The 13911-nt window shown below is 40.0% G+C and overlaps 1 protein-coding gene across 6 annotated transcripts in view; it reads left to right on the forward strand.

The window, feature by feature from the left end:
- Window positions 1–13911, forward strand: part of LOC127634990 (semaphorin-5A-like) — a 214115-nt gene that overhangs the window by 141344 nt on the left and 58860 nt on the right. For all 6 annotated transcript variants that reach the window (XM_052114786.1, XM_052114784.1, XM_052114785.1 and 3 more), the window contains 4 exons: window positions 3612–3816; window positions 6310–6517; window positions 9665–9782; window positions 13676–13857. In XM_052114786.1, coding sequence (XP_051970746.1) covers window positions 3612–3816; window positions 6310–6517; window positions 9665–9782; window positions 13676–13857 — 713 coding nt within the window. The remainder of the gene's footprint in view (window positions 1–3611; window positions 3817–6309; window positions 6518–9664; window positions 9783–13675; window positions 13858–13911) is intronic.

Consider the following 13911-nt stretch of genomic DNA (forward strand, 5'->3'; position numbering starts at 1 on the left):
GTTCAGGAAGAATTAATGGTCATGCTAGATATGGGGGTAATAGAAGAATCCCACAGTGACTGGGCCAGCCCGGTGGTGCTGACATCAACCGTTTGGCTGACATCAATTTTTAACCCTTCCTTTCGGTTTGCCCTTCCTTTCAGCAGCTCGTGTACAGAATCCTCAGAACTCACGTCACTTATGCCACAGCCTATATGGACGATATTTACATTTATTTACAGTAATGACTGGCAACCGCACCTGCAGTATCTGAGGGCTGTCCTGAAGTAGTTGAGATGGGCGGGACTTATGGCAAACTGTGAGAAGTGTGCAGTTGGATGGGTGGAAGTACGGTATCTGGGCTTCTTATTGGGTCATGGACAGGTGCGGCCACAAATTGATAAGACCGTAGCGATTTTAGCCTGCCCGAGACCTAAGACCAAAAGGAGGTGAGACATTTCCTAGAGCTGGCTGGATATTATCGTAGGTTTGTGCCTAACTATTCAACTGTTATAAACCGCTGACTGATCTTACTAAAAAGGGGGCACCAGATCTGGTCCAGTGGACAGAGCCGTGTCAGCAGGGATTCGCGCAGGTGAAAGCTGCACTTTGTGGCAGGCCGTTATTGCACTCTCCAGACTTCTCTCTCCCATTTATCTTGCAGATGGACACATTGGACAGGGGATTGGGAGTGGTACTGTCCCAGATGGTGGAGGGGGAGGAGCGCCCCGTGCGGTACATTAGTCGCAAATGCTCACTGAGGGAGACTAAGTACAGTATGATTAAGAACGAGTGTTTGGCCATCAAGTGGCTGTCCTCACATTCCAGTACTATCTGTTGGGGCATGCTTTCACCCTCTGTTGAGACCACGCCCCGCTCCAGTGGCTCCATCACTTGGATATCAATGTGTGAATCACCCGTTGGTATCTAGCTCTTCAGCCTTTTAAGTTTGAGGTGGTCCACAGGCCGGGGGTGCAGATGGCTGGAGTGGATTTCCTCTCTAGAAATGGGGGGGATAAGTTAGTCACAGAGCAGATGGCTCCCCGGCCTGAGTCAGGCAATGGGGATATGTGTTGACAGGGGTGAAAATGATTAATGACTCTGTGGTGATGGGGGCATGGCCAAATGATGTCTGTGGAGAGCGAAGCCAGGAAAGACAGAACGGTAAGGATTTACAACTGTGGGAAATTATCTCTAACAGCTTTTTGTGTTTGCAGTGAGAGCTGAGAGGGATAAAAGAGTAGTCCAGACCGCCAGAGAAGAGAGAGAGAGCGACACACGAACCTGACTGTGTATGTGATTGTCTGTGCTGAAAAGCATTAGTGTGCATGTATACTGAAAAGTATAAGGAATAAAGACATTGAATTGGTTATCTGGCTCTCACTTCCTCCTTGAAAGAAAGTCAGAGATCTGACCCAGACTGGTTGCATCATTTTGCAACGTTAATTTCTTTGTGTACATACTCATTAAATTGAGTCTGTCCACTTTTCACTGTATATATAGATTTTGAGCTGAATTTAAGAGGGTGACTCCTTTATAGCAGTTATGAAAGTGACAAAGATTATGTAATGATTGATCAAATCGATTTTCAAACTTATAACATATATGTTATATTGTGCTGATATTTATTTCTTATTTTACTGAACATTAATTTTTACAGTGCATAAGCATACACTCCAGCTGCTTCAGTAGTACTCTTTCGGTCACCAATACTCTGTAAACAACCAGAAGTATAACATTTGACTTTCTCACCTCAGAAACCACCGATGTCTGATGCTCATGCCCAATTAAAATGAGATGGCAACTGATGTGGCTGGTTTTATTGACTTTGTTTTTGCCTGATTGTTCTCAGGTTACCAAATTAATTAGAATATATGAACATCTTTTTCTGAACACTGTCCAATTACCCAAAGTCTAATATTGTCGATTATAGCATAGAAAAGACTGAGGTTCAATCACTTTTTCTTAAGCATCTCTTATTTCCATGATAAGAGCTAATAAAGCTCATATTCATCTCCTGTGGAGTACTGCCGTTTCAAATAACTTCACCTTTGTGACTGATTTTGAAGAGCATTTATTTTTAAAACTCTCTTCAAAAATCCATTCTCGTGGTCAAACTCTAGTGACCATTATGCTTAAAAAAAGAAATGAATGAATTAATGGGTGTTTAAAGTGTTCACCTTAAGTGGCTTATAATAGCTTTGAAGCTACAGTAGTAAGGCAGTTAAATTTGTTTTAATGTAGCTTGAGACCCATAACCCTGGGAGACTCCATAACAGCTTGACTACCATATCTAAACCTTTAAAAAAAGGCTGATCAGTGTAGCCTATATTTAATTTCTAGATATGCTGAATCAGAGTATCTAATCTGGTTTACTGCAGCTGATCTCTTTGTGACCTCATAATTAATTTTCTGAGGTCTGCATGAGGAAAAAAGACATATTTGTCTCCTTCAAAGTGAATTGTTTGAATCATAGGTGTTTAATGGTATACAGAAGGAGCCTCACTTTATCTAGCTTGATGTGACATCTTCATCAAGCATTTGTCCATGTTGTGAAGGCCAGATTTACAAGCGTCAAATTTATAGCTTCTAGCATTGATGGAAAATGGCTTGCTGTATATTCAGTTCCTGAAAGACCAACATGTTCCCCCATTTAAGTAGAGTTATACCTTCTGTAATGCAGGCAGGTGAGGATTAAGGATCTAAATGCAGTTTAAATTAAACAGAGGTAAACAAATTAACTCATAAAGAAACAAACACAGGAAACAAGGCCCAGAGCATTAAGTAAAACATGAAAAGACTGACAAAGAAACCAGGCGAAACAAGGGCTTAAATACACAAGGGAACGAGGGTCGCCTGGGAAAAAATCAGGGTAAACCAATCATAAAATGAAACTACAAAACTAACACAGGAAACAGGAATGGGGAGCTAAGCAACAAGAACTTCAACATAAAACTCTAGGCTCAACCAGGGAATGTGACAGTCTGTGGTGTAACCAGGCTTGACGAAGGCAGGCAGAGCCGCTCGAGGGGTGGAGCCATGGAAGGCGGGGCCATGGGAAGCTCGAGGGGTGGAGCCATGGAAGGTGGAGCCATGGGAGGCCCAAAGGGCAGAGCCATGCAGACTATGCTTAGCGAGACTATCTTCAAACTGTTGCTCAGCCATGACAGTAGTTAAATGTGAATGCAAAGCATACTTACATTGTGAATTTCCCACAATTCAGAATGCAACATTGCAACCTCATGTGAAATTAAGAGTAAGGGTAACAAAGTACCTACACTTAAAAAAAAATGTCTCCAAAAATTGACTGAGTTAAATCTAATAAATGTAACATGTTACTACTCACCTCTGAACCAGGCTGTGAACTAAATCAACTGAACATGCTTTGCAAGACTGGGAGACCAACTTTACCAGTTTATACCACCAAAACAGTTTGGCTGGTTTAAACTTTTTTTTATTTATTTAGTAGGGATTTCGTTTATATATATATATATATATATATATATATATATATATATATATATATATATATATATATATATATATATAGTCATATTTCCCAGGCTGTTAAACCTGCAATCTTTTCTTATCAGTTGTGTCTCTTTCTTTGTGTATCTATTTTTCCTTCTCAGTGTGGCACTATAGATTATGGCTCCTATGTAAACCTAACGGAGAGGAATTTGCAAGATGCTCAGAAATTCATTCTGATGCACGAGGTGGTACAGCCTGTTGTTCCTGTGCCATACTTCATGGAGGACAATGTGCGCTTCTCCCATGTGGCTGTGGACGTAGTACAGGGCAAAGACATGCTCTACCACATCATTTATCTAGCCACAGGTATAGTAGTACCACATCACATCTTTATAGAAAGAAAGGGCTGATCGATAGGCAGTGTTACCATTAATTTAAATTAATTATAGGCCAGTGTAAGCAGAATATGAGATGTATCTAACTAATTAAAGCAAATGTTTACCCAAAAATAACAGTTACTCACCCTCATGCCATCCCAGATGTGTATGATTTTCTTATTACGATTTTTAGAAGAATATCTCAGCGCCATACAAAGCAAATGAATAGCGGCCAAAATTTTTAAGCTCCAAAAAACACATAAAGGAAGCATAAAATAAATCCATATGACTCCAGTGGTTAAATACATATCTTCTTCAGCGATCTAATTGATTTTGGGTGAGAACAAACCAAAATATAGCTTCTTTTTCACTAAATCTTGACATTAGCTATCTACATGGCTATCATGATTTCAAGCTTAATTGCAAGTGTTTTTGTAACTTCAAAGCTTTGGTCACAATTCACTTGCATTGTGAAGACCTGCAGAGCTGAGGTATTATTTTAAAAATATTTGTTTGTGTTCTGCAGGAGAAAGAAAATCATATAAATCTGGGATGACATTAGGATGAGTAAATGATGACAGAATATTCATTTTTTGGAGAACTATTCCTTTAAGGTTAATGACTTGCAGTGTGAGTCAGTTTGCCAAATGCAAATGTGGCATGTACAATAAACAGCAGTGTTCAGATATTTATGACTCTACTGTTGCACTTGCTCTACTAATACTGCACTACAAAGACAAAAAGCAATGAATATACCAACACTGAAACAGAGAGACATGGCTTCGAAGTTACTTGATTTGGGATTTTATAGGAACAGCAGTTTTCACACTCTGTTTTCTCTGAATATGAGCATCATTGAACCTTACTCATGATAGTCTAAGAAACACATTTTTATCATAACTCTTCTGTTTTATGTGTGTTTTGCCTCTACATGGCCTACTTTCTAGCATAGCTAATGCCATTTTCATTTGAGTTTGTTTTGACAAAGGCTACAATGGAAGTGGCTCTGATTTTTTGCATAAATGTGTTTTTGGATATCTTATTTGGGGTTTGTTCATGCATGGACAGATTTTCAATACAGATGCATTTTATTATTTGTTTTTCTAAATGTGCACACATATGGGTTGTTGCAGGTCTGCGGTCTATTCACATATGGTTTACTTAATGTTTAAATAGCAGATCTGAGGGGGTAAAAAAGATTTGGGCATTAAAACTTGTAATACAAGCTAGTAGTTTGTAATTAAAGCTAGTAGTCCGAAATCCCAGGTGACCGGCTTCTCATTAAACCCACAGCCTATTTGAATGTTGCTTCTACTATCATAACTTTGTGTAATAAAGATATCTGCATTGCCATAAGGGGAAGCACAGCGGGAAACTGGCCCGAATAATTGGTGGTCCATTTGAATCATTGGCCTTTGAAGCAAGCAACAGTTGGTCACAAGGCTGAATAAAGGCATTAGACACATAGAAGCGATGAAACATCAAAGGCAGCATGTGATTACACAGACAAGAATGTACTGTAAACTGTCATTTGTTCTGCAGATGCACCCCAGACCCTGAAAAACTCAAAGTCTGTCTGTTCTGCACCACCGAAAAGCCCTGTGAATGTCTAGTTACCTGTCAAACAGAGAAGATTTAATTACAGTGAGACACTTGGGTCAAATTGCGTAAAATAAACACTTGTTAAAGGGACTGGAACACTTGTTTACTTATATTTTACATAAACGTACAGGACAATCAGGGTTTAAAAGCTGTTTGCTAATTTGGGGATCTTAGTTAGTTAGTTCATTATTATTCATGCCAGATAATAATAGCTTGAAGTGTGAGGAACATTGCTGAAATTTCAGCATTTTTAGAATGCTAAAGCTTAATTTGGCAAGGCCAATGACCTAATCAGTGGCTCTTGTAGTATCTATAGGTTTATAGCCCCACAATGCCTCCCATAAAACATTTCACACACCAATTTGAAGAGAGGAGAAGAATAACACCAAATACTCCAAGGATAAAACAGGTATTATATAGGTTATCAACCCAATCCTGTTCACTCTTTGTGACATTATGAGACCCATGAATGTTCTCTATGGATTCGGCTGTCACATAGACCCCATGCTCTCCAAGGATGTATGTAACTTTTGAAAAGGTGAATTCTGTCCTGCTTTTGATTACACAAAAGCCATGCTTTGGAGAGGATAATGAATCTTTTCTTGAGAGTAGCTCGCCTTGTTTGCCCTTTCTGATCCAAATAGCACATCCATATTTAATTTGACAGCCCAGGTGGCACACTTACCACTTTTATGGAATGTTCATGTGATCGGAGATGTCATGCTTCTCTGCAGGTTCTCTGATATAATTTCCTTCTAATCTCACCAGGTTATCAGAGATGTCCCACCTGATCACCTAAACTGATTCCCCCACTTACTCTCCTTTTTTCTCTCACAGTCCAACACACTAGCTCTCATATTTCTCTCTTTCTGCCCTCCAGATTATGGCACCATTAAGAAGGTGCTCTCTCCACTGAACCAGACTACGGGCAGCTGTTTACTGGATGAGATTGAGCTCTTTCCCACAAAAAAGAGGCAGCCAATCCGCAGCCTCCTCATACTTCATAGCCGCAGTGAGCTGTTTGTGGGTGTCAGGGACCAGGTCATCAAAATCCCACTCATGCGCTGCAACTTCCACAAGTCTAGAGAGTGAGTACTGCATACTTTCTCAGCATATGGGCACACAAACTTGCTGCACCTGATATTGCGTGTGCAGTCCTAGGAGACATTCAGATCGAATGTGTTGTTGCTCTAAAAAAGCTAGATGCAGTGCAATGCATGGAACGTAGGTGGCTTGAGACATGCTTTTAAAAGTTATTTTGAAATGTCTAAAGCCATTGGAATTGAGTTTATTTGTAAAAACAAAATTAAATCAAAATTAGCCATGTTAATTTTCTTAATAAGTGTGTCTGGGCTGAATTTATCTGTGCACATTATTCTAAAGAAAAAAAATATATTTATCATCCAAAGTTGATATCAAAGTTGATAGTTTGCTTCTAAAAATGTTTTCTGCTTGTTTACCAAAATTGTGCAAGCATGAAAAAAATTATATCAACAAATAAGTTAATTACTTTACTATCCAATCAAATCCTGAAGGGTAGAATCAAGTCTTGCCCTACATTATTATTAAATTATAAATGTATAAGATAAATGATTCTACTAATTTTACTACTGTTTGCATGTCTGTAAATTAATTTTACATGTCAGAAAGAAGTTGTGCCATAAGGCAACAAAGAAAAAACATCATGTTTGACAGTATGCCTCCAGGCCTTAATATGTAATGCACTTCTTTGATGTCTGCTCATAAGGGGAGATGGCTGTGTGTTCTTCATCTCTCTATTTGCATACCAATGAAAAGCGCTGAGTTAAGTGAATATGGGCTGAAATTTGCCAGATGAGCTCTTTCTATACTGGTTAAGTAGTTTAGAGATGGGAGAGATCAACTACACACCTCTAGCCCCTCTGACACAAAAAATGGAGAGCTGATACAATTTTTTGTTCATAAACACACACTTGCCATAATGTTGCTCTTTAAAAGTGAATGGGTTAGACTGCTGACATTCTCAAAGCAGAACTGATCATAATTCTGTGTCACAGTACTCAGTCACAGACATTGCGTCAATGTACGCTTGGCTTCATCTTTACATCAGTGCTGATGACGTCTGTTAGTCCTCAGCTTGTTAAAGGGATAGTTCACCCAAAAATGTAAATTCTCTCATCATTTAATCACCTTCATGCCATTCCAGATGTGTATGACTTTCTTTCATCTGCAGAACACAAACAAAGATTTTTAGAAGAATATTTCAGCTCTGTAAGTCCATACAAAGCAAGTGAATGGGTGGCAAAATTTCTTCAGAAGTGATAGTGCCGGTCCTCCCTATAGGCAAAATAAGCAAGTTGCTTAGGGTCCCCAATCCGCCAGGGGTCCCCACACTGTCAAAGACATTTTAAGTAGTGTTACGAACATACAGACGGGGGCCCCACATTTGCTTAGGGCCCCCAAAATGCTAGGACCAGCTCTGAGAAGTGATATGATAGGTGTGGGTGAGAAACAGATCAATATTTAAGTGCTTTTTTATATTTTACTATAAATTCTCCTCCCTGCTCTGTCAGTCTCCACTTTACTTTCACTTTGACATTCTCCTTCTGTTTTTGATGATTCAGTCTTCATGCTATTGACCTCCTATTGAACAGGGAGGAGAGTTTATGATAAAAATGATTTAAATATTGATCTGTTTCTCACTCACACCTATTATATCGCTTCTGAAGAATTCAACTGGAATACTTTTGTTCTCCCTTATGTGGATTTTGGAGCTTTAAATTGTCACCCATTCACTTGCATTGTAAGAACTTAATTTGTGTTCATCAGAAGAAAGAAAGTCATACACATCTTGAATGCAAGGAGGGTGTGTTCATTTTTGGGTGAACAATCCCTTTAAGCTGTTTAGTATATCTCAGAGCCGTTCTCTGTTTCTGATAATGACAACCAAGCTATTAACAAAACTCAAGGTTAATATTGCTGAGTTAAAGGTATAGTTCACCCAAAACTTTTAATTCTGTTATCATCTACTCACCCTCATGCCATCCCATAGGTGTTTTTTTCATTCTTCAGCAAAGCACAAATGAAGATTATTAGAAGAATATTTCAGCTCTGTAAGTCTATACAATGCTAGTGAATGGTGGCCAGAACTTTGAAGGTCCTTATATCACATAAAGGCCTCATAAAAATAATCCATACGACTCCAGTGGATTAATCCATGTCTTCTGAACCGATCCAAACGATATTTGGTTTTGTTTCTCTCTGTACATATTGCCATTGCATTCTCTAAGCCCCATCATGATTTCAATTTGATTTACACCTCCTAGGGCTTGACGCACACGCAGTGCGCTAAATGGCGCTATAGGAAGTGTAATCCAGCATGCAATCACGATTGCCAAGGAGACAAGGACGCTGTCAATATATATAGTGAAAAAGCAATATTTATAATAAAATGCATGCATGCTCTATAAGTTTCACTGTTTTCACTGTTGGGTCATTGTAACATTCAAGGACGGGAGGGAAAGGAGGACACTTGGGCTTCAATTCAAAGGTATAACTTTTAATAAACAAATCAAAGGGCTTTTCAGCAGTACACTCTATAGCTCCACTCAAGATAGTCTTTTTCAGATGAGTCGCTCTCTCTCACTTGTCTCTGGCGTGGTCCTTTTTTATTGCTCTTCCCAGTGCTTACTGCAATCAGAAACTGGTGTTAGACATTATAGTGCTCAGGTGTGTGCACCCTTACCGCTTTCTCTCTCTCTCTGGACGAACGCTCGACTACGCTCCCACCGCCAGTCATATCACACATTTTTATAATTTTATCATATTTCAGTTTCTGTAGTATTGCGTTGGGTCGCTCTGTGCAGTGTGAAATCTCTTTGGTAAAAAATCCTATTCTACATAACTGAAAATGTCAGATGACTTCTTATTGGCCGTGATTGTGTCAAGCCGCGTTCACTGTGGATAGACAAATTTTTTATCTCTTCAAATTTGTAGTTTCACACCTGTGTAGGATGCAATTTTAGAATTAAACAGGTTTTTTTTGTTACTGGTCCATTAAAACTTCTATGTAAACATTGCTTTCTCCCATGAAATGAAAAAAAGGAGCTTTGCTGCTCATATTCATGGGCACCTTCAAAGGTATTTGCAGAGCGGCAGGTGCTGCACACAGCCAGGAACAGCACAATATTCGCCTCTCTGTTCTTAGTTGATTAATATGCCATAAATTGATGAGCATCTGTTTTTCTCTCACTCAGAGCCTGTGTTGGGGCCAGGGATCCATATTGTGGCTGGGATCTGATGCTAAAGAAATGTACTACCTTGGAAGAGAGCATCAGCATGAGCCAATGGGAGCAGAGCATCACAGAGTGTCCTGTGAGTATCAAGCATACAGTTCAATCATTCACACTGTACCTTAACCTTTCAAGCCAAGTGTTTTTTCTTACCAAGTTTTTTATGTTAATCCAGTCTGCTGGTATAGAACCATGACGAATGTGTCTCCCTCTGCCTTAACGTCAGTTCTGTAGGATACAATATTTCTCATAACAGCAGCTGCACATAGAAGAGTTTTATAACAATTTTGAGGACAGATTACAAGAAAGACAGTGTTGAAAAATTATGAACAGCAATGCAGATCTAATGTGTTGCTTTTATTGTAACTCAAAAAGCCTTTTTCTTTCTATGTGCTGAAAAAGATGGTGTAGAGGCCACCAATAAACACAGTTCTATGTTTAATAGCAGTTACAGTACCTGAGCATGAATAGAGACTACACATGTGCAAGCACTGCAAAAAAAAATACAAAATCAGAAATTATTTGCAATATTACTAAAGATTAAAGACTTGATTTCAAATCATATATCTTGAATTAAGATAAAAAAATTGTATTGATTTATTTTTTCAAGGTTTACCGAGGTTATTGCTTGAAACAAGAAAAAAATCAATTAAATAAATTGAAAATTAGTATCTTATTTTAAGGATGTTCAGATATTCGGTAATACTTTATAGTAAGGTTCTATGTGTTATTAGTAATAGCATTAGGTGTCAAGAACTAACAATGGACAACATATTTACAGCATTTATTAATCTTGGTTAGCTGATTTGTTGATTTATAACTTTGCTATTGTGTTTTGTTAGTTCCTGTTAGTTTATAATACTTTACTGTTAACTTATGCAACTTTTAATTAAATTTTTTTTTATAATATATTGAAATTGATGTCAACCAAGATTATTAAGTCTAAAAGTGTTGTTCATAGTTAGTTCAATTGAACTAATGTTGTTAACTAATGTTTATGGATACAAACGTATTGTGGTGTGTTGCCAGATATTTTCTGGAAAACTAGACAAAAATAATAACTTGGAAACCAAGTGCAGCAGAATTTGCCATCAGCCATCATTCTGTTGAGTAGCATTCTCTGGTAACATGGGTTTATAGTCCCACTCTGCCCTGTCCTGATGTTTGTCCCTGCCTGAGGGTGCCAGCCTATAGATCACTCCCAGAGTCCTTTGTCCATCACCTCTCTCTCATTTTTATTACCACACACCCACGCTTTCTCACCTTTCACAAATCTCAGGTAGCACTAAAGTATCGATTTCACTTTTGTTGCAACATATGCACACGTTGAATTGTATTTCCTTCATCACACATCGGTTTTTGAACATTGACCATTGGCAGGGGACTAAGGCATGGCCCTTCATGTGGTTTCATATTCCAAAAGATACATGTGGCATAGGACACCATAAGTTTGAAAGAGTGATTCTCATGCACTCTCACAAAAACACATAGACACACGTAAATTCCTTATTCACACAGTCGATGTGTCAGCCTCACAAGGTCTTCGGGAAAAAGACATTGTAGCTGACAAAATACATTTTCTGTAACAGCAAGTTGTCTCCCACGCTACCTAAACACAGAAAAGCAGCATGGAACTGTTAAACACACACAGGGATGTGTAAAAGTGTGGGAGGCTACGGCCTTAGAGCTACTAGAATAGTTTTTGCAAAAATATGTCCAACATATGTGGTGACACATGTCTAGATCTGGATGTCCATTGCTGTTTGAAGCAACCCTCAAAATCCTCAATTCTGTCAAAGCCATGCTTCAGACGCATGTGCCCCAGATAATAGGTTTAATACAGTCACAGGTTCCAATCCAGTCTGCGTTTTGACCTGATCCTGTCCCCTCTGTCTTCTAAGAATTTTCTCCGTATCTGTTATATATTTGAATATTCGTTTTAGTCAACATCAAGTGGCATTCACAATTCCCATTTTACTTTTGTAATGTGACATTTCCGAGTGAAAAATAATATTCAACATGACAAAAATGTAGGCTAGGACTTTATTTATTTTATCCATTGGGAATTTCATAATGATAGCTTGGTGTTCTAAACCAGAATGGAGCCAAACCCAACATTGCTCTCTTCCGTCCGAGCTTGGGATGAGTGCGGCTCGCCTCGCAGCCAGCCAGCATTCTCCCTTGAGCCCCCGGAATCGGATGACAACATCGTTGCTGCATCGGAGAGCGTCACAGCGGCATCTGATGCTGATGATTTGTCTGAATTGCCACCTTCGCCCAGTCTGAGCCTGATGTGCAGATGTCCGCTATGTTTCCCGGGCCGCCTGTACTGGACTGGAAACCCCCTGCCGGGTGCGTGGAGCAAGGTAAGTGCTTTGAGTCTTTTCTCAGCACCCAAGCCTCGGGCTGCTTTTCTGCCTCCTGACGCGTTATTACCTGCTCCCCCACTGCCGCGAAGCCCCGCCCGGTACAGCAAAAGCAATCGTACCGTTAGTGCACCTCGCGCAGAGTTTGGATGCGTGGCTTTCCCTTCCCAATCCGTCGCGCTGGCTGGCCAGGACCATCCGACTCGGCTACATGATTCAGTTCGCCAGCTCCCGCCTTGTTTCAGCGGTGTTCGCTCCACATCCATGCACGGCGAGAAAGCCAGCGCCTTACGAGCATAGATCACGACCCTGCTCCTCAAGGATGCGATAGAGCCCGTCCCTCCAGCCGAGATGGAGAAGGGTTTCTACAACCCTTACTTCATCATACCCCCCAAAAAAATGGCGGGTTGCGACCAATCTTGGACCTGCGAGTTCTCAACCGGGCCTTACACAGACTACCGTTCAAAATGCTCACGCAGAAACAGATTCTTACCTGCGTTCGACAGCTAGATTGGTTCGCAGCGGTAGACCTGAAGGACGCGTACTTCCACGTCTCCATTCAGCCTCGACACCGACCCTTCTTACGGTTCGCGTTCGACGGCCAGGCATATCAGTACAAGATCCTCCCCTTCGACCTGTCCCTGTCCCCTCATGTTTTCACGAAGATCACAGAGGCAGCTCTTGCTCCGTTAAGTGAAGTGTACATCCGCATACTCAACTACCTCGACAACTGGCTCACTCTCGAGAGTTACTGTGCCCTCACATGGACCAGGTGCTCAGGCATCTCAGCAGTCTAGGGCTTCAGGTCAACTGGGAAAAGGGCAAGCTCGTCCTGGTTCAGAGCAACTCTTTTCTCGGCATGGAGTTAAACTCAGGTGCCTCGCCCTCTTCGAGCAAGTAGAACACAGTTAGACTAGATGGAGACACTCTTCATTCACAATGCCTATGTGGAGGTACACTGGAGCTTACATAGTATGGAAATTACTGAATTAGTTTTCTTTAAAGAAAATGAAAGAAACAATTTTAACCTACTGTATCATCTTCTCCTTTCAACCTGCCAGAAACCCCATCTATATTTGGAGAGAGGGCAAGGACATTGAAAATTGTGTTTGTTTTTACTTTTCCACTGCGTAGGGAATGTAACTCTTTTATGTGTTCTGTATTCAAAGAGCAGAAACATTTTCTACCACACAGAGGGTCATTTATTCCTCTATTCATAATGCATGTGTTTTATTCACTAGACAGCATTCATTACCTTCTCCTTTTGTTCGCAAATATGTTGTCCTGTATCTGATACCTCAAATGTTAATAACCAGAGCGCAAAAACAAAATTACATTAGTTATTCATTCCAACACTCATATTAAGCCTCAAATGAAAATATTTGCTCATTGTAAAGCATGTTAATTTTCCAAACTGGTGCCTGTGCCATTTTCAACTATCGTAAATCTAATATGCCGAAAGCTATAAAGTATTTTAGTTTGGATTCAAATAATAACTGGCAAATGTGACCTTATCTGCAGTAATCATCTCTTTGCATCCATAATTTGTTTACTTTTGCTGTACCTATTTACTATTTATGAGTGCTTTGACTTTTGTGTGTGCGTCTAGGTGAGAAATGTGATTGTGGATGGTCATTTTGGTACCTGGTCAGGATGGAAGGCTTGTAGTCATAGCGATGGGGGCAGTGTTGGCTCATGCCAGTGTAGGACGCGAGCATGTGACAGCCCGAGCCCTCAGTGTGGAGGACAACCTTGCCAAGGAATAAGCGTTGAGGTGGCAAACTGCTCCAGGTATACAATGTCCTACAATTGTACACACACAAAGAATGCTTCACAAACAGGCAT

This window comes from Xyrauchen texanus, chromosome 42 (assembly GCF_025860055.1).
Source record: "Xyrauchen texanus isolate HMW12.3.18 chromosome 42, RBS_HiC_50CHRs, whole genome shotgun sequence".
NCBI lineage: Eukaryota > Metazoa > Chordata > Actinopteri > Cypriniformes > Catostomidae > Xyrauchen > Xyrauchen texanus.